This window comes from Phodopus roborovskii, unplaced genomic scaffold (assembly GCF_943737965.1).
Source record: "Phodopus roborovskii unplaced genomic scaffold, PHOROB, whole genome shotgun sequence".
NCBI classification, from domain to species: domain Eukaryota; kingdom Metazoa; phylum Chordata; class Mammalia; order Rodentia; family Cricetidae; genus Phodopus; species Phodopus roborovskii.
Window position 1 is genome coordinate 12,120,456 of NW_026125052.1, and position 25,701 is coordinate 12,146,156.

A 25,701-nucleotide genomic window follows, 5' to 3' on the forward strand; every position below is an offset into this window, starting at 1 on the left:
GCTACTGTTAAGGATCACAGTGTAAGAATCTGATAAGCAGTTTGGGAATCTATAGGATTGTTTGAAACCCCAAAGCAGTCTTGACCCAGCGGTTGAGAACCTCTGTTTTCAAGCCTATTGATGATTTCTGTGAGAAACTTTACCAGGATGGAGAGAAGTTTATCCCATTGTCTTTGTTGTTATCTAGCCTGTAGTTTGCTGAATGTCCTACATCTCTGTAGATTCCCAAACACACAGCATTTCTATTCTGATGTCTCAGCTGAAATTTTGCTGTGTAGAATCTTTGAGGTGACATCTTAAAAATTCTGTATTAATCTGTTCTCGCTTGATTAAGCATGTGTGAAGGGGAGAGATTTGTTTCATGTGTGTGCTTGTATGTTTCTTTTTGTTTTTTTTTTTTTTTTGTTTTGTTTTGGTTTGGTTTTTTGTTCATTTATTGGTCTTGAGACAAGGTTTCTCTGTCATACTCTGGCTGTCCTGAAACTCACTTTGTAGACCAGGCTGGTCTCAGTCTCAGAAATCCAGCTGCCTCTGCCTCCTATGTGCTGGGATTAAATGTACATGCCATCATGCCTGGCTACAAATGGTATTTTACAATTAATTATAAGTTTTAAAAATAAGTTTTAAAATGTCCTTTTCCCCTCTTGTGTTTGTTACATTTTTAAATGATAGGAGAGTTCCAGATTATTTTTCTTATTTTTAATTGTCAGACACCCATATGATGTTTAATACATTCTACGTATTGCTTTAACTCATTTTCAGATATCTACCATTTAATTCTGAGAGACAGGTATTATTACTAATATCTTCCTTTTTTGGACGAGGAAAGTGAGATGTAAGATCAAGCAGATAGTGAGAAAATGACTGTCCAGACTGGATTGTGGACGAAGAGGACAAGGGCATAGCACATTCCATGCAGGACTGATAGGGGATGTCCTTCTGTGTATATGTTTTTCTTATTGGTTGATGAATAAAATGCTGTTTGGTCAACAGATGCAGGAAGATAGGCAGGGCTAGGAGATGAGGAGAATTCTGGGAAAGGTAGGCATAGAGGGACTTCGTAGAGACACCATGCAGACCACAAAGGAGTAACAAACAGGTCCGGGCATTCCCCGGTAAGCCAAGACCACATGGAAATACTTAGATTAATAGCTAGCCAATAAGAAGCCCTAGCCATCGGCCAACAGTTTTATAATTAATATAAGTCTTTGTGTGTTTATATGGGGCTAAAATAGCAGTGGGACTTGGCTGGAAAAAAAACTGCAATAACACAGAACCCATGAGAAAATACTAAAATTAAAAAAGAAATACTCTGAGGCACGAGAGGATGTGCCTCCTCCTGAATTAGAACAGATGCTGAAAAATGCTCTTACTCAAATTCTCAATGATATCCACAAAGTCATTGATTACATATATGAGGCACAGCATTGTAGAGCAGTGAGTGGTGAGGAAAGACTACACAGAGACAGATAGAATGAGCACATGATCCAGTAGGGATCAGGCCATCCCACCCCCGGCATGACAGGGTAAACCAGGTGGGGCATGGGCAACCTGCCAGGAGCCACACTCCTCAAGAAAATGGACTCTCCCTCCCAGCAGCTATCAACAACCAATAGCTCCCGGGCCAGGCTGGAGGCCTGGGAGCATCTCCCCACCCAGGGGAAGCATTGAGTGGCTTGAACTTGTGCACACAACCATAGCTGCTGTGGGGTTGTGGCCCATCTGCTGTGTCACATCCAGGAGACATCGTTTCATAGCTCTTCTCCTAACCTTGGGCAGAAAGAAAGAAAACCTTTCTGCCAGACCTTGAAAATTTCATTCTCTTCCCTCCACCTCCTGAGTGTTAGGTTTACAGACATGGGCCACCACACCCGATTTATGCAACACTTGGGGCAAAACCCAATATTTCAGGCATGCTAGGCAAGTACTACATTCCCAACCCGAAGAAACACAACTTTTATTTCTTTTGCAATAGGGCCACATGTGGAGCAGATTGTCCCCACTATATAGCTGAGGCTGGCCTTGGACCCCTCATCCTCCTGTTTCTACCCCTTAAGTTCTGAGATTAAAGGAATGTAGCACTGCTGCCAGCTTCTTTTTATCTTAACAAATCTAAATAGCCACATGGGGTTAGTGGCTACTGTGTTATCTGAGATAAAATAAAGAGTCCAAGAAAGAAGCTCATGACACAAAAAGTAAGCAATCAACACCGGAGGCTGGAAAAATATTGTTATAGCTATGATTTTGAAATGTTATATAGGTGCACACATGGCAAATTCTAGAAACATAATGTACATAATAAAACATCGATACTTTTCTTGGTTAGAAATCTCATTGACAGAAAGAGCCAAAAGATACCAGCTCATTAATAGTATTAACTTGAGGGACAGGATTGCATTCCTTTTTAAATCCTAAGGGTAAAGCAGACTACAAGTGAAATGCAAAATATGTAACTTCTAAGCCCCTCCCTTGAAGGCGGGGGAGCAACATTTAATAATTGTCTTAGGCTGTTTGGGCTGCTCTAACAACACAGTTCATAAGTAACAAATATTTATTTATGCTGCAAATAATTTGTAAGCAATAGACATTTCTTTTTTCATAGTTTTACATACTAGGAAGTTGAGACCAAGACACTTGCAGATTTGATGTCTGGTGAGGACCTGCTTGACCTTTTAGAGATGACATTTTCTGTGTCCTTGCATGGTAAAAAAGACAAGTGATGACCCTGGGGCCTCTTTTTATTAAGGCTCTGACCTCCATCAGGACAGCTTTTAATACTACCACGTTGGTGGCTGTGTTTCAGCAAGCAGATCTGGGGGGGAGACACCAGCAATCAGACTGGAGTGGTGGCCTAAGCAAGTGCTCACACAGCAGCAAGCAAAGAACTGGAGACAGAGATACAGTAGACAAAACCATCCACACAGTGTGCCCTGGCTGATAAAATATGCACAGGCAGTAAGGACCAAAAGATATGGAGATGTGGTGATAAAAGGCGCAGCCTGGGAAGGGGCACGTATTAATGACAGACATCAGCAGAGGGTTGTTGAAGTAAAACAATGCAACCAGAGAAGCTGGGCGTTTCTGTGGTTGGACCCAGGTAGGGCAGCCATTTATGCTTAAATGGTATATGCCGATAATTTGGGGGGACTTCTTAGAACAAAAGAAACCTGGACTACTAGCCAGTAAATTAGTTGAAATTAACATTTTTGACCTATGTTAATCCCTTTACCCCAAGACCAAACAAACAAACAAACACCTCAACTGTTTTCTTGGGTGCAACGCCAGTTAGGGGCAGAAACGTATCCATTATTCTTCTCAGAAATGTGAGTTCTGCTTTAGCGGTTCAAATTCTTTCCCACAATATCCCCTCTAGGAACACTTTTATTGGTATTTGGTTGGTGGAATTGTTTTCAGCAGCACTGGGTCGTTCATCTTGCCTCCAAATAAAAGGTTGATTGAAGCAAACTTCTGAGTTTTAGAAACATATATCAACAAAGAACATTTGCAACTGTTAGCGGCACTGACGGAAGTATTTTTTTCCCCTAGTGTGTCAGGAGTGTTTTGGAGAAAACAGGAAGAAGCCACATTTATCTTTCAGTCGTTGGGGGCGGGGGGGGGGGAGGGAGGGGATGGGGAAGAAATGTGACCCTTAAGATGTCATTCTTCTCCAAATAAACAAAATAGTGACTTTGTAAAGGGGCAAAGTCAGAGAATTCGAGGAAAATATCGGACGTTCCTAGTAGCCGTGAACCAGGAGGTCTGGCTCCTCCTGGCAGGCAGCCTTAGTGCTTTAGTGGGCGTTTGCAGGGGCGCGATGGCCACGCTGCCTCCAGGGTTGTTACATGCCTTCTAGTCCCTGCCCTAGTCTTTTGTTTTCCTCTCCTCTTCTGACTTCTTTGCACAGATGTCTGGAACCTGAGGGCGTTTTCCTTCTAGGGCAGGTGTGAATTTTAATCAAACACGTGTCTTTAAAGTTATCGTGTGTTACTTTTAGTACACCATACTGTGTATTTATGAACCTGCCTTGTAGATGGTTATTGCCGCCTTTCTTTCCCCTCCTGATCTTGCTTAGCTCTCCGAGTTTAAATCTCTTCGTTCTCTGTAACTCACCTGTGACCCCTGACCTCCAGAGACACCTGTGAATGTCGTTCATATGCTCCTCACTTCCCTTTTTGGTAGCTCCGATTGTAATTCTAGTTGTGCATCTGAGTGTCTGTTCTTTGCTAGTTCTGTCCTGTTCATTTTCTCCGTGCCCATTGAATATGTGATGAACAATAGACACATTTGGGTGTGCTATTGTTTGTGGCAGGTGGCTGGCATCTTTTCCTTGTGTGGACTTGACCATCAATGGTATTGCTCACTGCCTAGCTGGAGGCAACTGTGGGCGGACCCCATGAGTGCCTCATCCTCCTCCTTATTGACAATGAATATTGCAGTTAAAGGGACCCCAAGGCATCTCTATCTGGCAAAGTATGATGTCTGTAGAGAAAAGGGGCTTTTTAAAAAATTTGAGTGACAAATGTCAAATCCAGGAGCTTGTACATACACCAGGAAGCTCCGCTCCACACAAAGAGCTCTTGTTAGCAAATCTGTTATCTACTTAATGGGAAGACCTACTAGCTGAATGGTGACTGGAGAGAGAGGTGGAGCATTGCAGGATGGCTTGAGATCTCTTTCCTATCTGGTGTCTTTCAAGAAGGCTTGCTCAGGCCCCTTGGGTTCTCACCACGAGAAGTTCTACCTTCTCAATCGAAGAGTGAAACAGTTTCTTTCCTTAATGTCGTCATATCAGGATTTTGCTGGAGGCTGGACACAACATCAAAAACACAAGCCTGCATGTAGCCCTTCCTTCTACCTTCTTGTTTTCTTGGCTCTATATTTCATCTAGAGAGCTTGGAGGTGCATCTATAGACTGCATTCTAAATAAACAATGAGATCGAAGATGGAGGTCATCTCTGTCCTTTTACTCCCCTGAAAAGATGCTGATTGCAGGTAAAGAAACAAACACTTCACTGCTGAAGTATTGAAGGAAAGGCTTTCTTGTAATTAATCTGAAGGAAAACTAAAACAGGACAGGTTTTAAGAAAAAGAGCCAACTCATCCTTATCAGCCTCGCCAGGGCCATAATTATAACCTGTTGGTATGTTTCAGCATATGGAATATGCAGGTATTTTACTTACAAGAACTTAGTAAGGACAGATGTCAACTTTATCTCAGTAGAACTGGGTGGGGATAGAATTTAGGAGGAAAATTCAATGGTGTGTGTGTGTGTACAATTTGCAGGACTTGATTCTCTCCTTCCACCATGAGGGATGTAGGACTTGAACTCCAGTCGTCAGTCTTGGAAGCTAGCATTTTTTACCTGTCTTGCTAAACCAATCAGATTATATGGTTTACTGATGGAATTTTTTATGGGAAGTTTAGGTTTACATGGATATTGAGCAGATGATGCTGAGTTCCCTTAACCCTCCTCATTCCTCCAGTTTCCCTTAATTAGAGCATTTTACATCAGTGAGGTATTGTATTAGTCAGGGTCCTCTGGAGGAACAGGACTGATAGAATGGATCTATTTATGCGAAAGGGAATTTATTAGAATGGTTTACACACTATAGTCTGGCTAGTCCAGCAGTGCACTTTGCCAAAAGAGGGGCCAAGAATCCAGTAGTTATTTTTAGTTCATGAAGCTAGATACCTCAGCTGGTCTCTGGTCTGTGTTGAAACACTGAAAAGTGGGTTCTAATCCCAGCAAAGGGATCCTCAGCGGCCACATAGATGAACTTGATGGTGAGGGTGAGAGTAAGCAGGCAAAATGAAAAGCTTCCTTCTTCAGTGTCCCCTTATGTGGGCTGCCACCAGCAGGTGTGGCCCAGATTTAGGGTGGGTCTTCTGACCTCAAATGAGCCTGATTTAGGGTGGGCCTTCCCACCTCAAATGATGAGATCGAGACAATCCCTCACAGGCATGCCTGGCTGGTTGGGCTTTAGTTGACTCCAGATGTAGTCAAGCTGACAACCAAGATTAGCCAGGACATGTACTTTGGTTATGACTAATGGAGCAGCATCACCACACGCCTAAAATCCATAGTTCATTCAGTTTCCCCAATTTTACCTAATGCCCCTTTCCATCTCAGGATCCTATCTTGGGTGCCTCTCAGCTGGGACTGTCTCTCACACTGCCTTTGTTTTTGATGAGTGTAAATTTTGAGGCGTGCTGGTCAGGTATATGGCAGAATGACCCTCTATTAGAAAGTGTCTAGCGTTCTTCTCATGTTTAGACTGGGGTTACAGGCTTGAGGGAGGAGGATCACAAAAGTATCATTTTCACCACATTGCATCAGGGTCCACACTGTCGGTGTGATTTATGATGGTTAATGTTGAACCGGGAACACCTGGCTGGTGTCAAGTTTCTCTGCTGTGGACTCGCTCTATTTCCCCTTTCCATCCTGCAGTCTTTTGGAAGAAACTGGCTGTGTACAGCCCATACCCAAGGACTGGGAGGTATGTTTCCTTTATTTTGGGGCAGAATATCTGCATAAATTATTTTTGAATTCTACACTAGAGATCTGTCTCTTACTTCCCATTTGTTAATGTACTTAATTATTTACATTACTTATAGACTTAAGGATATTTATTTATAATTTGGGTTATAATTCAAGATTATTTTGCTGTTCAGATTTTTGTTTTTTGAGTCAAGGTCTTACCTTGTATCCCTGGCTGGCTTGAGTTCTATCTCTAGCATACATGTGAGTATGCACTACACACACACAGACACACACAGGGAGACACAGACACTGACACAGACACACACACAGACACACACAGGGAGACACAGACACCTCCCACCCCCAGCCCTGCCACACACACAGAACTGTGGATGGTCATTTTACTGACTCCTCATTTCCGAATCTACTTATGTCAACACCTTTCCTCTCTTCCTCCCTGTGAAGTTATTTCATCTGTCTGTAGGATGGCTATGTCATGACATTCCACATTTGCAATCTCCCAACCTAATGGATGTTTGATGTTTGTAGACTGGGCTGGCTACGACCATCCGATAGAAGGAACCTCAATTAAGAAAATGCCTCTATAAGATCCAGCTGTGGCTAATTTTCTTTCTTTCAGTTGTTTGTTTTGTTTCTTTGTTTTTGTTTTATTTTTTGAGACAGAGTTTCTCTGTGTACATTTGAAGCCTGTCCTAGAACTTGCTCTGTAGACCAGGCTGGTCTCGAACTCAAAGAGATCCGCCTGCCTCTTCCTCCCTAGTGCTGGGATTAAAGGATGCACCACCACCACCTGGCCATATACACAGGTAATTAATCAGCTTTGGGGTTACACATATTGTGTAACATTGCTGTACCCAGGTTTTTCTTGGGTAGCAGAATTTGAAATCAGGCCCTTGTTTTTGAACAGTAAGTATTTTGCCCACCTAGCCATCTCTCCAGACTCTCTTTTAAAGTTTTATCAAGACTTAACAGAGCAAGAGATACGGCCCAGCAGTAGAGCAGTTGCCTAGAACACACAGGCTCCCAGGTTCATCAGCACTGAAAAGAGGGAGAGAGAGCAATGGACGCGTTGTGCGTTGAGTACTTAGAAGCTCAGTTACTGGGCTCGTACTCTTTTTGGGATTGTTGTCTCCCAGTGATGTGGCCCTTTTGTCATTCTGAAATACCCTTCTTTATCTCTGGTATTTTTCCTTGCCTTGAAGAGTACTTTGCCCAACATTACTGCAGCAGTACATCTTCCTGATTCTTTCTGTTTGTCTCGTCCATTATTTTCCATTCTTTCACTTCCAGCCTTTCTGTGTTTGTATATCAAAGTGTGTTTCTTGTAGACAAAATATAATTGAAGCTATAGTTTTTAGTGTAATGTTTTATTCATTCCTTGAGAATCTCATACATTCACGCAATGTATTTTGATCATATTCACTGCCTTCTTCACCCTCCAACCTTTCTCAGATCCCTGCTATACACCCCCTTCAACTTCATGTCCTTTCAACCCACCAGGTCCAATTTGTGCTACTCATACACTTGGTATGGGAGCATCCCCCAGATCCTGGTTAATCTACCAGGGGGAACACACCCCTAATTGACTCTTTCTCCCCAAGAAGCCATCATGGTTGGGTGCTGGTCTGACCCTCCCCACCCTTGCTGGAATGTTGACTGTCTTGGTCTCCTGCAGCTGTTGTGAGCTCCCAGGGCAAAGGGTATGGTCCTGTTCAGAAGACTGTTTCACCCTGTGAGTCTTGCCATCTTGTTGTCCTCTGTTCCACAATGTTTTCTGAGCGTAGAGGGGAGGGCAGAGTGATACAAACGTCTTTTTTATTTTTGAGCCCTCCACAAGACACTTGTTCTCTGCACTATGGTTGTGAGTCTCTGCATTAGCTCTTGTTGTCTGTACCAAAAAAGCTTCTCTGATGAGGTCTGAGAGATGCACTCATCTATGGGTAGAAAGATATATTCAGAAGGCATATTAAGAAATTATAGTAGATTCACCCCTAGGATCCTTAAAACTCCCTCATCATAGGTTTTTGGCTGGATTTTTGCATTAGGCATGAGTTTTCTCCTATGGAGCAGGCCTTAAATCCAACCAAAGAGTAGTTGATTACCCTATAGCATTTATGCCACAATTACACCACAGGTGTTATCTTTCCAGGCTGGTCATCACTAGCTCTCAGCCTTCACAGATGGTAAAACTTCTGGTACTATGAAAACTAGCCAGCAAGTAGGATGCTTTCAGGATAGTACCAGCTTAATCTTTCTAAACCCTGTGATCAAAGTGTATTGATAGGGGATGTCCTTCTGTATGCTGTGAATATGTTTCTCTTATTGGCTGATGAATAGAGCTGTTTTGGCCAATGGACAGGCAGGGTATAGCCAGGCAGGAAATACAGGTAGGGCTACTAGACTTGGAGAATTCTGGAAGAGGAATAGAAAGAGGAACCACTGGAGAGATGCCATGTAGCTACTGGGAACTTAGGCTGCCCAGGCACTCTCCAGTAAGAAAAGGCCATGTGGAAATACATAGATTAACAGACACAGGTTAATAATTAAGAGAGAGAGCTAGCCAGTAAGAAGCTGGAGCCATAGTTTATAATTAATAGAAGCCTCTGTGTGTTCATTTGGGACTAAAGGTCTGTGGAATCAGGCAGGACAGAAACTTCTGTCTACAGTGTATGATGTGTTCAGCAGTAGCACCTTAGTTTTCCAGTTGCAATTGTTTTTGGTTACACTTGCCTGTAAAACCTTAATCAAATGCTTTTGAGCATTCACTTGAATTTCTGCTGTTTAAAAACAAACAAACAAACAAAAAATCCAAAAACCAAACCAAACCAAAATCAAAAACTAGGACCCTGGTTTGGCTTGATAAGACAGCTCCAGTGACTCTGCTTTGTGGTTTAACTCATCAAGATCTATTGAGAGTTAATATCAGATTGTTAATAGGGTTGGCTTCACTTACTGTTTCCCCTGCCTTCTGTGCTGTTGTGGCACTATGTTTTTGAGACAGATTTTTGTTTGTATGTGTGTAATAGACTGTGTCGTGCATTGTTGCAACCTGTGGATGAAATTGCCCATTGTCTTCTGAGAAAATCAAGCGTGAGGATGCTTCAAATGGATATATATATATACACACACACACACTACACACACACACACACACACACACACACATATATATATATGCACTTTGCCACTCCTGGAGGGCTGTTTCTGGTGTCACTTGTCTTCAGCGAGGTGAACTCCCTTTAGGTTTCCTTTCATGCAGCTTTCCTAGCAAAACATTTTTCAGTTTTCATTAATCTCAAAATTGTCTTTATTCTGCCTTCATCTTTTGATGGCTGCTGTCACTGGGTATAGAACTGGGAGTTGACCAGGCCTTTTATTTTTTTACTTTTACCTTTCAGTACTTTCAAGTGTCATTCCAGTGTCTTCTTACCTCCATTATTTTTGATGGAAATTCGAGTCTCATTCTTATCATTGTTCTACTGTATGTAATGGGTCATTTTCTCTGGCTGCTTTGAAAATTTTCTCTTTATCTTTGCTTTTCAGCAGTTTGACTGTAATGTTCCCAGATTTACTTTTCTTTGTATTACTCTGTTCTTGAGGATTGAACTCAGGGTCTTATGTATGCTAAGCACACATTTTCCCACTGAACCTGGGAATTTAGTTACTTTTTTTTTTTTTTTTTTTTGTCAGCAACTGTCTGATTGAGATTTTCAAGTTTATTTGCAAGGCATTTTATTTTATTTACACAGAAACCATTTTTGAAAGCAGCATTTTAAAGGGAGTAAACACAAATAAAAGATCAGAAGTACTTGAAACCAACCTTATAAAGAATCTCATTACAGAGCTGGAAATGTGGCTCCATGTCTCAGAACACATAGTGCTCTTGCAAAGGACTGAGTTAAGATCCCAGCAACTGCACTGGGTGGCCCACAGCCACCTCTGCCTCCAGGTCCAGGGAGCTCTGACACCTCTGGGCACTTGTATGACCACACACACACACACACACACACACACACACACACACAGAGAGAGAGAGAGAGAGAGAGAGAGAGAGAGAGAGAGAGAGAGAGAGAGAATACGATTAAAAATAATAAAAATAAAGTATTTCTTTGTCTTTTAAACTTATGCTCCTGCCATTCAACAAGGCCTCTCAGTGTTCTGGAGTTCACCAATTTGGCTAGTCTGGCTAGTCAGTAAGTACCAGGGATTTTCTTGTTTTCACCTCCCTAGCACTGGGCATAAAAGTACAGGGCATCAATCATACTCATCTTTCTTACATTGGTTCTGGGGATTTTACCTGCTGAACTATCTATCTAGTCCTGGCAAATCTGGAAAACTTCTTCTCCCCCCCCCCACTTTGGCAAGCTTGTTCTTAAGAAATTATTTAAAGTTATACCCTAAATAGAGTCTTCTTAATTTTATTTTTGGATTGTTCATTACTGATGTAATGGAAGTTAATGCTGTGTGTGGCTCATGGATAGCATGCTTGCCCAGCACAGGCAAGACCCTGGCTTTGATTCCAAGCACAGAAAAGCAAACATTTCTCCCCTCCAAAAAAATCAATGTCAAAATATAGCTGATTCTTGTACACTGGCTTTATTTCTTATAAGCATGTTGATTGTAATGGATTTTCAGTGACCCTCAAGGTTTTCTGCATAGAAGATCACACCAGATGCAAATATAATTTAACTTTGTTTCTTCCCAATCTGGATGTTTAAATTTAACCTTCATTTTCTTGTCTAATTGTCCTGGCTAGTATCACAAAGACAAGACTGAATATTCATGGTGACAGCCCCCATTGTTTTTTGTTATCTTAGAACAGGGAGGGAAACATCCAGTCTTTCACAATTGAGTACAAGGTTATCTGTGGGACTTTTAAGGACCATTTCATCTGTTGTGCTGGGTCTCACACAAGCTCAGCAGACCATGCAGATGAACTATACCTCCATCCCTAGCAGTTGGGTTTATGTGGAAGCTGTTTCTTGGGCTAAGGAAGTTTCCTTCTTTTCATGCTTATGTTAGGTGTGCTTATCATGAGGCATTTCCAGACTTTGTCAAATGGCTTTCTGTGGCTATTGAGATCATTGTGTGTTTTTGTCCTTCTATTAATACGATGTATTGCATTAATGGAGTCTCAGATGCCACTTGGTTTTGTCTTCTTCTTTTTTTTTTTTTTTTGGTCTGTTAATTCAACTTCTCATTTTCTTGTTCATGAGCATTCAAAGCTCCCTGGAGGAACCCATTAAAAGACATCTACAATCAATGTGATTCAGGGTTTAGATGCTCATGGTGATTCTTTATGAGAATTTCCATCTCCGGGGCTTTGTATCTCATCAGAGGTCCTGGTGATGGTTATAGGACTTTTCTATTTGCCATTATTGAATGGTGTGAGTGTAAAACAGATGTTTAGATGTACTTACATAACCTAACAGTGTAAATACATCAAATTATTTTAGTAGTATGTGTGACGCAGTTTTGTATTGTGGGTGCAATTTTTTTTTTGAGGCAGAGAATTTTAACTATATTATTTATATGCTTTTTAGGGGTGATAAACGTATTATGGAGAGTTACATTTGTAGCTCATATTTCTGGCAATTGTAATTGCTATCGATGTATTCTGTCTTCGAAAATTTGTGTACCTTCAAATTTCCCCCTTCACTATAACAAGATTCGTTTTGTAGTATGTGTTTCCATCATGTCCCTACTTTGTAATGTGCATTCACATTAATTGCAGTTTCTCTCTCCTGGATGCATTTTTCTTTTCTGTGTGGGCTCCTTCACTTGGCTGCATTGCCATTCTCATTGATGATGTATCTGCTGATTAATGTTTCTCCTCTGAATGTCTGCCCTTTTTTGTTCTTGATTTTGCAGTTCAGCTCTATTTTTTATTTCAGCTGCAATTACTGGGACCTCTCTTCTACTCTTATTGGTCTGTGACCTTCTGTGACTTATTTATACTATTTACATGTTTGTGAAACTGACAATCCATCCTCTGCCATCCGTGACCCCATCGAGTATGTAAGCATTGCTTTCGAAAGCAGTTACCTCTTGTGGTTAATGTATGCAGCCTTATTTATTTATTTTTAGATGCTTTTTTAAAATTTAAATTTGAAACAAGCTTGTTTTACATGTCAATCCCAGTTCCCTCACCCTCCCATCCTCTCCTGTTTCCCCCCACCCACCCCATCCCATCCTTTCTGCTCCATGCAGCCGTTTTTTAAAACTCACAGCAAGGTCTTGGATTGTTAGAACTTGTCACTTACAGAGAACGCATGAAATCTTAGTTATTCCTTATTTTGGCAAGCTACACCTGGTGGGAATTTAGCATCTTGACTGTTATTAAGTATATGACACTTTTAGTCCATTATGTTCATGTTGTTCAGCCATACAGGCTTACACAAGAAACAGCATTCACTTTCTGACCTTTCAGAGTTTCTTTTCTCTTCCCTCACACCTCTTCTGTTGATCACCCTTTCTTCCCCCTTAGATGCTGAAGACTTCCTGGCAGAGGGCTTGCGAAATGAGAACCTCAGTGCTGGTGCAGAGGACCAGAGAGGCCACATTCTCCGGGGTTTCCAGCAAATCAAATCCAGGTTTGTATCAACCAGTCTCGTTGTGCTTTTACAGGAAAAAAAAATCTCCTCTACTGCAGTATAAATTAACAGTAACTGCCACAGCTTTTTATACTTGGCAGAAATTTACGAATCGATTTGAAGGTAGTTGAGTATATTGAAGTTTACCAACGTGAACAAGTTTTAGTGATTGCCTTAAAATAATCAGGCTGGTTTTGGTTTTGGATTATATAGAACATGCTTGTGTCTGAATGGCAGAGACATAATAGTGAAATCGAGACATTTATGCTTGTTCAGGCAACTAATGAGAAGGTGTTGGGGAGTAGAAGAGAATTTTGGGGGCTGTCTTTACTTTCACATTCCCTTCTGCCATAGACCCGAGTTATAATCAGGCCTGGTTAGTCAATTCTTTGATTGCACTGGTAGGTATTAGTCCCAGACTGAGTGAGAACATTGTGCTCATTAAGTTTTTAAAATAAGGAGCTCTGATCTCATTTGCACATCTTAGAATGTGAGCAGCTAATGGATACTGGGAACATACACTTCCTTAGGGGAAGAAGAAATCAAAATTTCCTTTACAATCCATTTCCTGACCGATTTTTCTTGGAAGGTGGCAACTGAACAGCATCGGCAGGATGAGTGCCCCTCTGTCTTTTGCTACCCAGGTGACTGTGTGATTCCAAACCTTGGAAGCTGTGCACTTTAAGTGTGCAGCAGCAGGGTTAGGGTTGGGATCTAATTTGCATGGCTGATCATTCTAAGCTTCTACTTTCAAAGCCAGTGGAAACTTCTTAGACTTGGGGAATTCCATCCTTTGGAAGGGCACAGCCAGAATCTATTCCCTGCAGGAGTGTCAGAGACCCTCACGTGGTACCCTGCTGGATGTTAATCGACCTCTCCTGCTGGCTAATTAAGCATCACTTTTACTCAGCAACTGGGGACTGTGTAATTAGCAGCCTGGGTTGCCCTGAATCATTGAAACAAGCAGAATGTTGAAGATGGGTACTTTTCTGTCTTAGTAAAAGTGGGAATATCTAATTTTTGGTAGGCTGTGAAGTGTTGAAATTAAACTCTTGCATAGCACGACTTCATTAGTAGATAAGTTTAGTTATGCACATGGAGGAGGCTTAGTTAATGATCCATAGATTTTCTTTATTTTCATGAGTTCGCCTTTGTATTATCACAAGGATTGCATAAAGAATAAAAGTGGAATTTTAAATTCTATTACAGCGGGAGGGAAACCCTGACTGTAATAGGGAATATAGCTGTTCTGTTGATTTAAAACATGTGAATGCAAATATAATGTTTGTTGATTTGTATAGAAATACATATGTTTTCATATTTATATCACAACATTGGGACAGATCTAAGTTTTAACATTAAATGGGCAGCGAAAAGACAATTTGTGGCAACTCTGTCAATTTCATACTACTTCCTTTAAAAAGAAAATATTTTTTGTGTGTGTGCATGTTTTGCTTGCCTGTGTGTCTATGGACCACCTGTTTGCCTGGGGCTCACGTCGGTCAGAAGAAGGCATTGGGTCCCCTGGAACTGGAGTTATAGACAGTTGGGTTGTGAGCTGTTGTGTGGATGCTGGCAACCAAACCCAGGTCTTCTGGAAGGACAGCCAGTGGCCAATACCCTCAGCCTATGAGTCATCTCTCCAGTCCCTCTCATATTACTCCTTAATATTCTTTTGAAACACACACACACAGAGGGGTGGTGAGGGAGAGAGAGAGAGAAATAGAGAGAAACAGAGAGAGAGCCTTTCCTCGCATGGAATAAAGAAGGCTTCCAAAGAACATTCCATATGGTTTGTGGGTTAAACACTTGTAAATAATCAGCAGGCACTTTAGGAAACATCTGTAAGTTGATGAGGGCTTTTCTGTCCACTGATTTGTTGCTAGAAAGATGACATTTTATTTAGAATTTCATAATTATCAGATCACGGGGGAAATGAGAACCCAGAGATTAGATACCGCACGAGAAAATGGAGAAAGGAAGTTTCCCCTGCCCAGCTCTTGGAGGTCGCCTTCCACCCACCTCTTCAATCACAGTGTTGCTAACGGGATCCTTGTTTTCCTGAGTCTTTTTCAGCAATGTCACTTCTATTGTCCCATTTGTGGCTGGCCAATATCAGAAGAGTATATGTGTTGATACCAATTGGTTTCAAAATACTGGAAATTTGCAAAAATGCCAGCCACATTTACTTACATGGCATGGCAGTTGTATCTATACCTCCCCCCAAAGTGAGATGTGACAAGAAATTTCAAAAATCATCAAATCTGAGAGTTAATTATACACAAGAAATCCTGGAGCAACAGAAGAATTACTAGAGATCATTTTCAAATGTTTCATCTTTAGCCACAGTAAAGCAATAATGCTTTAGGCATTTGGTGTGTGTGTGTGTGTGTGTGTGTGTGTGTGTGTGTGTGTGTGTGTTATAGTTTATATGTATTCACATGCATTCACTCTATTGTTTTGTAGCTTAGGTTCTTTTAACTCTTCAATATTACACTGCTGGGGAAAAAGGGTGAAGGGAAGGAGAAAATGGTCCCTTCTCTGAGTCTTGCTAAACTCTAAGGCCTTGGCTCTGGTTTTTAATGTCTGGCTCAGAATTCAGTGGTATTTGTGATGGTTGTGGAGTCGCTTGAATCAGTGTCTAAATCTATCACTACTGGTGGTGCCTTTTCCCACCTTTCTGTGGTCCAGGATGACTGACCACAGAAAACGATAATTGTGTTGAATCATCTGTGTCCCTGGACGTGCTCGTCAGTACATCAGTATCAATATCATAGCTCTTACAAACAACAATGGAATAAGAGTTCTGCATCTACAGCTACATTGTTGTGCTTGAAAGTGTGTCAAGGAAGGATAAAGTTCTTCGTATATGACAAAACAAGTATGGAGGGAAGTTACTAGAGTGCAGGGAGCAAAGCCCTCTTGTGGTATTTGGTGTCCTGAGCTAATGCCTTTCGTTGCTGTCCTTCAAACTACATCCTCTCCTCTTAAAAGCTAACAGCTTCCATATTCCAAGTCCAGGCTCTTATTGAGCTTTTTGCAGCATGCTTGGGGGGGGGGGAAGTCGGCAAAGGCTCTCCCTGCTTTATAGATGTGGTCACTGCAGGATTAGCTCCAGATGTAAGACACCTGGGATGAAACAGACATGCTCTACATTCAGAAACTTGATGACGTACCTCCGAATTTGGAGACACAGTAGGGCTTTTCTTCTGTGTTTGATCCAGCGGAGGCCATCTGCCAGCAATAATACATGGAGAGTGAAGGAAGAGATGAAGAAGCAGAAGATTTTTATCACTGAGATACAATTAATCCTCTCTTGAGGGCCTTTTTGGGGGACTCCTCACTCACTTCTCACTGTTGGAAGCGAAGGCTAGAGCCAATGGAAACAAACATGGTGTATTGTTTCCTTCTGTGAAACTTAATAATACCAAAGGAGTTCCAGCAGGAGACAAGTGGATTTATAAGATGTTTAAAAGGAAAAAGAAATAAAGAAATAAGGTTGTGGAACAGGTTTATGGCCCAAACTCCACAAAACCCAGGACATTTTAAACATAGACAGAAATCATATCTGTAACAGGTTTCACTGTGGGTGGCTAGCCCTTTTCCCTGCATGAAATAGGATACACTATTCCCAAGAAAATCTCATAAAAAATTCTGATTTTCTTTGGGAATTTTAGGTTTTATTTATTTATTTATTTATTTATTTATTTATTTATTTATTTTTGCTTAACATGAATTTAGTTTGAAAATCAGATTAAACCTGACAGTACCTATGATTCTGATATCTTTGTTATCTGGTAAAGCTCTTGAGAAAAAGCAGGGTTCTAAGGTAGTACTCTATAAATCTCATTGCCATTAAGTGCATAGTTTTTATTTGCTTGTGTTTGTTGTTGAGCTTATAAACTCCCCATACAAAGCACATCCAAGTGAAGGGTTTTGTTTTAATCAAGAAAACTAATGTCTAATGTGCTATTTGGACATTTGTGTATTCACAAGTTTGAAGATTTGCTTGTATCTCTCTGTCCTTAATCTCTGTCTCTGTGGAGTAGATTCTCTCCTGCTACCATGTGGCTCCCAGGAATCAGTCTCAAATAATGAGACTTTCTTTTTTAGGAAAACGTTCTTTCCTTCTTCCTCTCTTTCCTTTAAAGTTGGGACCTTTCATGATCTTGCATGCCATTGTAGTCATAGGGATCATGCAAATCTTATTCCAATTTTAGTTCTGTACTGCTGAGCAGGCCCATATGATGATGAAGAGGAGGAGGAGGATTTGAGACAGGGTGGCAGGTAGCCCAGGCTGACCTTAAAGTTTTTATGCACTTGAGGATGACCTTGAACATCCGACTGTTCTACATCTACCTCCCGAGTGCTAGGATTACAGGCATAAGCCACCATACCTGGTTTCATGCCCTCCTGGGAATTGAACTGAGGCTTTCCTGAATGTTAGGGCCAGCACTCTTATCAACTGAACTACCATGTCTCCAGATCCAAGGCTTTCTTTTTAAACTTTCAATTGGAAAGATAGAAAATGTTTTCTTAGACAATGCTTTTATAGTTAATAATGAACAGAGCCCTTAGTGGTTCTGAATAAATACCCAGTAATAAAACTGTACTTACAATCTTTTAAATTTGTATTATTAAGAGTTTAGGCTGAAGTTCAAGAAAATGCACTTTTAGTTTCCTCCAGAGCTCCTTAAAAGGGAAAATGCTTTCTATCAAGAATAAAAAGGGGCTGGGCACAGTGGCACATGCCTTTAATTGAAGCACTTGGAAAAAAGAGGCAGGTAGATTTCTGTGAGTTCGAGGCCAGCCTAGTCTACACATCAAGTTCCAGGACAGCCAGGGCAATTACAGAGAAACCCTGCCTCGGAAAACCAAGGGGAAAAAGGTGGGGTTTGTAAAAGTAGGAAGAGGATTAAAAGAAGCAGGGGTTCATTGCGGGTTGTGGATCAAAGCAAATACATATATAAAATTATGAAATAAAAAGATGCTGACTGGGTGGGGCATGTGTATAATCCCAGTCCTAGGGAGGCAGAAGCAGACAGACAGCCACAGTTTGGGGCCAGCCTGGGCTACATAGGTATCCCCAGGCCATGGAAGACCAGGAGACAGCCATGTGTGCCTTGCAGTCTCAGCTTGTTTCAGGAAGCTGAGGCAGGAGGATAGCTTGAGCCCAGGTATTCGGGGCCTGCCTGGTCAACTTCTCTAAAGGAGAAAGGGAAAGGAAAGGGAAAGGGAGAAGACAGGAGGAAAAGTGGGAGGATGGGAAAGGAATTTTGCAGCATGATGCAGGCAGCAGGCAGGAGATGTTTATACCTGTCAGGTAGGCTAAGCCATTAGAATATCTTCCATAAGCTGAACGCCACCTTTTAGCTAATGAGTTAGGTCCCTGAAATTTGCTTTCCTCCTCTTAGAATTCCTCCTCTTCATTATCACTCAGGCACATTCCTATTATCTACTCGGTGTGGATTTGTCTTTGTCTCAGAAAACCCTCAGTGTCAAATTTTTAATGCATGGAGCTTTCCTATTGTCTGTAAGTGGAGATGCTTAATCCGTACATTGTGTGAAAAGATCATTTGTATGAAAGCTCTGTCTTCATTTCATGACCGTTTTCTTTACCCTTGATTTAAGTCTCATTAGGTCCCCAGATAGTCTTTTATCCCAGAGCTATGCTGTGTTTCTCTGCTTATCAAGGCCAGTGGGGGAAAATGCTTCTCTACTGTTCATCTGTTTGTGGGTTTCCAGGAACCTTGTGGCTTGGAGCCTTCCTGGTTGTGGTTTTCTGTAATTTGCATGCTTCCCTTTATTTCTGGTATAGACCCACCACTTTCTGTGTTGCTGTGAAATTGGAGCAGAGGGAGGGAAGTGGGGGAGAACTCAGGGTCAGCTGACAGGAGCCAGGCTCTTTGTTCTGATGTTATTTCTATAACCTTGAGAATCTCTTGAAGGTTCTAATGATGATCATAGCTTCTTTTCTAGATTTCCTGTAGATTTTTTTATGAAAATAAATGCTATGAAAATGCAAGCATTATTATTGGAAAAATAGATGTTTATTGTATGTTTAAAAACAAACCCTAACCAAACCTTAAAGCCTCTATTTGATTTCTTTTATGATATCACTATGGTTTTTGTTGGTTTGTTTGTTTGTTTGTTTCAGCTTGAAAAATGATTCAGGAAACTTCATTTCTTGGGATTTCATTTGGTTTCATGATTATGTTGAGAATGAGTGGAGCCTAATGTGGGGTTTTATCATTGCACTACGCAAATCATTTCTTCTTTGTGGGTATGTTTTCCCACTGGGTAGCCTCATCTTGTCTCCTGAAGTGCAATGCTAGCAGGGCTGATAATGAACCCTGGTCCTTATCACGCTCAGCAAAGGGTTCAAAGAAGACAGAAAAAACCAATCCCACAGGAACCTCTGTACGCTCATAGCCATATTTAACCCCCGTGTATTGAAAATGGAAATGAACTATCTCGGGACTTCAGTTTTTTGATTTACACAAGATGTCACCACCTCCTTGGCAATGGGGGTGTTTTACAGATCAACTGCTGACCTGTTTGGAAAGCAGATTGCCCAAGGGCTAATGTTGGTTCTTCGTATTTCTTTCAAAACGCTCAGCACTGTCTTGCAATAGCTTTGATTTTTCTGGGCTTCAAAGGGTGTGCCTTCCAAGGCCAAACGTCTGAAGGGGGCGAAAAATCAGTTTAACAGAACTGTCTATGAAGGAACAGCTACCCCTGTCTGCAATTGGTGCAATCAAGTGATTAATAAGGAATTTACAAACCGGTGAAAACTATGGGCTTACAAAGCAAGTAAACACCAATATGATATAGTGCTACGTGCTATACAGAATCTGCACTTGGAGGGACCTAGTCAACCCAGGTCCAATAGCTTTGCTGGGAACACACTGTGGCCAGCATAATATTAATAATTAAACTCTCAAACTCAAGTTCCCTCTTGACTTTGTGAGCCTTACGAAGGTTTTCTCTATAATTTACCAAAAAAAAAAAAAAAAAAAAAAAAAAAAAAAAAAAACCATTTGTGCTCACATGCCCTCCAATTAGCTAATTCTCTAATTAAGAGTGACTCATTTGTGAATCCTGCCCCAACCACAAGGCACATTTTTACATTTTGTGAATTGGGACTTATCATATCTACCAACTGCTTTGTGTTTTTGTTGATGAGAGAACGGATGCCCAAGACATTACTCAAAGTAGCAGAATTAATAAAAGATTAAGATGTAGAATTCAGGATGTCTAATTGGTTAATTTATTCAGCTAAATCATTAAAAATGAAATGACATCTTTCAAAAGATTATTGGTTCAAAAGAATTATTGATAATTACTGAAGTCTAGTTAATTATAGTCACACAAAGTGTTTGTGGATGGAATATACTGCCCATGCTTGTATCAGTATAATATGGATGAATGGACACTATGTAACCAAGCAAACAAAACAAGCCATGAATCATGAGTCTAGTTAGATAGGAGATAGATAGGGGCTTATTTCAACTTTTATGCATATTTGAAAGTTTTTATGATGTAATATCACAAAAATATACATTTGGTTTGACTTTATTAGAAATCATTGACTTTATTCACTGTGGTCTTGAAAAAAATCAGAGACTTCCTTAATTTGAAATGCAATAACACATATTTGAGGTTTTTAAGAGTGATGGTTTTCTAGGAATAACCTTATATTTGGGGTTGCTCTTGAGCTCAGGGATAATCCTCTGGTTTGTTATTACTGACATAAGTAACAGGAAGTAGCTAACTTTTACACTTCTTTAAAACTTCTAGGCCAGCAATTATGGAGAGCTGAAATTCAATTCAAGCATTCTGCCCAGGAGATCTTGAAATTTTGATTTTTTTTTTAAAGGAAAGGCAATTTCTGACTTTTCTCATAAATTTGATAAAAGGAAAGCTAATATGAGATTGGGAGTCCAGTAGGAAATGGAAGTCAATTTTACATTTTTTAAATCATTTTATGGTATTAAAAATGACAGAGGTCAGAAACAAAGCCCTTATTCTTTTATTGAACTAGAATTGAAAGTGGCAGAAAATCATTTTGGCCCCAAGTGCAGTAAATGTTATCACTAAAACATGTTCGGGGGATATTAGGGCAGTCTCTCAAGCACCAGCGACGAGAGTTCACCAAACAAAAACTGATTCTTTTTCTGTCCTTATCTTGAAGTTATTAGATGTGCAGGAGATGAAAGTATCCTGGTTCTAAGAGGACAGGGGATGGAGTCTGCGTTGAAAACCGATAATGTCCTTATTCCAGTGAAGCAAAATGCAGCAAGTAGGTGGCATGGATATCTCTGCAGGGAGGTCACAGGGATGAGGGTCCTGAGCCAGACCCAGGGCTGAGGGATCCAGGATCAGAGAATATTGCACTCACCGTGGTGTGAGATGCTGATGAAGGTAGGAGGGATGCAAGTGATGTTATTCATTAAAAGAACTTTTGGGGGAACTGGAGAGAGGGCTCTGTGGTTAAGAGCACTGGCTGCAGGATCTGGGGGAGAGGAGAGGTAGGGGATTAGTGGGAGGAATGGAAGGGAAACTGAGATCAGGATGTATCAAAATCAAACAATAAATTAAAAAAAAAAAAAGAGTACTGACTGCTCAGGCAGAGCACCTGAGTTTAATTCCCAGTACCACATGGCAGCTCACACACTGTCCATAACTCCAGTCCTAGGAGATCTGATGCCCTCTTCTGGCTTCTGCAGACACCATGCATGCAAATGCTGCATAGACATAGATGCAAGCAAAATACCCAAGCGCATAAAATGAAATAGAAATATTTTAAACATTAAATAAAAAAGTTTCAGAAAGATTTCATTGAGCAAGGAGATGAGACAGGCATTGCTGGCTTCTACTTTGCTATGAGAACCTGGTAGGAGTGAGCTCTCAAGTTCATCTGGGAAAAACCAATCATTTTGGAGTGTGCAGTGTGATTATGCTTCAGAATTTTGTGTAAATGAAGCAGGTTGGCAGGCATATGTTTGCTGATCCGAAAAATGATTAAAATTCAGAATAAGTGTGACTCTTGTGAAATTAACTTTTCAGGTTCCAGCCAGTGTTCTGTATGGCCATATGGTATAAGCAGAATTAATTGCTGTTCCAAGCCTCTTATTCTCTTACTGGATACTTCGGTATCTTGTTTGAAACGCTAGAGGTTCTGCAGATGTACTTAATCACACAAGGTAGCTGTCTAACAAGTTTGGGAAGTGTATGTAGCTAACAGTTGCTTAGAAGAAACTTGTAATGTATTCTCGCTCCCCTTGCATGCCTCTGCCTCTCAGTCTGTGCTCTTCACACACACACACACACACACACACACACACACACACACACACACACACTAATGCATATTAATTAACGTTATATTTAATATAATAAGTTAGGAAATAGATAGGTTGGGAGAAAGTCTAGAAAGACAGGGATGAAAGAGTGTCAGAACAGTGGAAATAGAAAAGTTGAAGCAAGGAATATTCTTTGCTCATGTTGAGCTCTTTGGTTCTCCTGGAAACCTAGCAGTGCAATCTCAGACTCAAGGCCAGCACATCTACTGAGACAGAATCTGGACTCAATGACTTTCAAGAAACATTCTAAGTGAGTCTATGAAGAAAAGCTGCAAGATTCCCGCCCATGCCTTGGAGTCCCATGGGAACATACACACTAGTCTCTCCCTTCCTCTCTACGACTGTCGCCGGCTCTCACCTCCGGCTACCTTCCCTGTCGAGCTTTGCACTTCCTTATCCCTGCCACCTCTTCTAGTTCCTAATGGCTGTGTCCTTCCTGTGTCCTCTAGAACCCATGTCCTGTTGCAACCCCGCCCCACTGGGCCCCCGGCCTCTTTTCTCCATCTATGTCTATGTGACATATGGCTCTCAATCCTCTTAAAAACAATGTGTTTGCTTTCTAGAAGTGCTTTTGGCATCCGTCAAGCTCCTTGCCGCCATTCCTAGACCCTCACTATTCAATCTCTTTCCCTTCGAAGTCTGCCCTGGTGGCTTTGAAACACTTTGCCCTTCTGTCACTGTTTATATTTAGAATCCCTCCTCATCCTATTTGAGAACTGAAGTATTTTTGTTTGTTTGTTTTGGGACAGGGTCTTACTGCATGGCTTTGGCTGACCTGGAACTCACTATGTAGACCAGGCTGGCCTTAAATTCAGAGATGACTGCCTCTGCTCCCCAAGTCCTGAGATCAAAATGCACCATCATGCCACATACCCTGCCTAGGCCTAAAATATTGACAGACGGTCTCATGGTAACTCTGTTCCTGCCACCAACCCCCCCATTTGCTTAAAGTCATAATGCCCTCTCCTCCTCACGTCTCTCTGAACATTATGTAAATGTGCTCAAATCCCTCCTCAAGTTAAAAACACATTATGCCTTTTAGAGCCATCCCCTCCCTAGATAAGCTACTGTCTTATCTCTTGTCCTGAACAGGTACATATCTTGACGTCTAGACCATTCACTTCTGCTTTCCTCTTCTCTGGTCCAACCTCAGTTTATTACCTTTTAATGTATCTTCTGCTCCAATAACATTACCCTTCTGATGGCCCAGTTACTCCAGTTGCCACATCCAAGTGATACTGCTAGTCTTTATCTTCTTTAGTCTTCCAAGTATCTAACAGACAGCTTGGATTCCTTTCTCAGAAATTTAAAAACCTGGTCCCACTGCTGATCCTCCCTTTATTTCATTGTGTCTATGTTCTTTCTTTAGGCTCTTACTTGAGCTTATTTTGCCATTCTGGCTGTTTGTTTCTTTCCTGGGTGCAAAGATCTATAGCTCAGTGGCAGTTTTGTCTTCGAGGCACCCAGCAGCATATTGGATGGCTCATAATGGGTGTTTCATGAAGCCTCAGGCTTCCCAAAGCTGTGAAGTTTCTGCTGGTTTCTGCTACCCTCCATTCTTCCAGCCCAGGGTGAGTCTTGAAGTCAGCCATTTCGCTTCATTGTGAGCCATTTTACTTTGTTTGTTCTAGGGTTTCTGTGGAATATAGTTTGGGTTACAGAAATGTAGGGCTAGTCTCTCTCAGGAAACTCTTACACTTGAGAGATAACAGCCCTGAGATGCAGCAGCAATCTTTAGACACTGTTCTTAGTGTTCCGTTGGAAAGATGGGAAGAGCCGGGTTCGACACCAGCTCTGGAATCAGTCTCCAGACTTTCTGTTTTGTGGGAAACAAAAACCCGTATTTACATGTCTAAATGCCTGTCAGTTAGGTTTTCTGTTCTTGCTGCTGGAAGATTCCTAACAGCTGAGTGTCCAAGACTGGCTTGGTTATCTGTATTCCACTCACCCATGAGTCTTTCTCTGTTATCCCTGGGTTGGGCTCTCGCAGCTATAGGAATCATTCCTAACTTCTCTATGTCTATCAACAAGAGCTACTGACTTTCACCTTAAATGTATGTTCCTATTTATATTCCCTTCTGTCACTGGCTAATCATTAACCTTCACAAAATGACTCAAGTATTGTGGGATCCCTCCCTCCTCTGTCTCCTGAGTGACAGGATTAAAGGTTTACATGTGCATCATGTCCACATAATCCTGCTGTGCTATTTCAATTGATCCCCGTTTGTTTTGCCCCTCCATTCTGTTAAGAGGGCCAACTTTTACAAAACAGTAATGTAATCATCTGTACCATATAGGAGAGTTTCTGATACAGAACGACAGTTATGAGTGAAAAAGTGGACTGAAAACAAAAATGTTAAATCCCACAGGGAAAAATCCCTGAAAACAACAACAATAACAAAAAGATCAAAATTCCATGGTAGTCATTTCTGGCAAGTAGAGCTTAACATTTTTTTTAAAAATTAACTTGTATTTTCTGACTATGGTGAATGTTTGTTTAATAACAAGTTACTGTTATTAAAATCTTTGCATTTTTAAAAGCAGGCAGAGCTAGAAGCACTAGGAAGAGTTTGGTTCCCAGGTGGGAGAAGGAGCTGGAGAGGATGCAAGTGGAGCTTTAGCTGTGCAGCCTGGCCTGGACCACTCTGTGTAAACAAGCAGCTATGTCTGGAGGTGTTTTATGCTATGCTTCAGAACACACACACACACACACACACACACACACACACACGCACGCACGCACGCACGCACGCACGCACACATACACACACACACACGAGTGGAATCAATTTTGGTCCATGTGAAAAACTGTCCTTTGAATACTTCCTGATGTTGGGGATTTTTATTATTATTATTATTATTAAGTAGAGGAAGTTCACTGTCAAGGTCCTCATGAGATGAGGTATCACTGACAGAGCAACTTCCATCTCTGAGCTGTTATCCCTTTGAGCTAAGGCAGGATGAATTCTTCATTAGAAGGGGATTAGCGCACTCTCTAAGCCTATTTAGCAAGGCATTTGTATTTGTCCGACCACTTTTCCAAGCCCTGGTGTTTGAGTAAACCATTCACTTCCTCCTTCTCAAAACATCAGTCACCATGATTGATTTTTATGTTGGTCATAAAGAGAAATGGAGTCAACTAAAAGCCGGGTGAGGATTACAGGGTGGAAGTGGTTAATTTACTTAACAATATGTATTGGCCATTTGTTTGCATTGGGCTTGATGCCAGGTGATGGAGACA

General features: G+C 41.2%; 2 protein-coding genes across 2 annotated transcripts in view; one reads left to right on the forward strand and one right to left on the reverse strand.

Annotated features, from left to right (window-relative positions):
* Nucleotides 1-25,701, reverse strand: part of Cdk5rap3 (CDK5 regulatory subunit associated protein 3) — a 720,787-nt gene that overhangs the window by 297,897 nt on the left and 397,189 nt on the right. The window lies entirely within an intron of this gene.
* The window catches only part of Skap1 (src kinase associated phosphoprotein 1), a 282,052-nt gene that overhangs the window by 9,465 nt on the left and 246,886 nt on the right, over nt 1-25,701 (forward strand). The window contains exon 2 of the mRNA XM_051173521.1: nt 12,990-13,095. Coding sequence (XP_051029478.1) covers nt 12,990-13,095 — 106 coding nt within the window. The remainder of the gene's footprint in view (nt 1-12,989; nt 13,096-25,701) is intronic.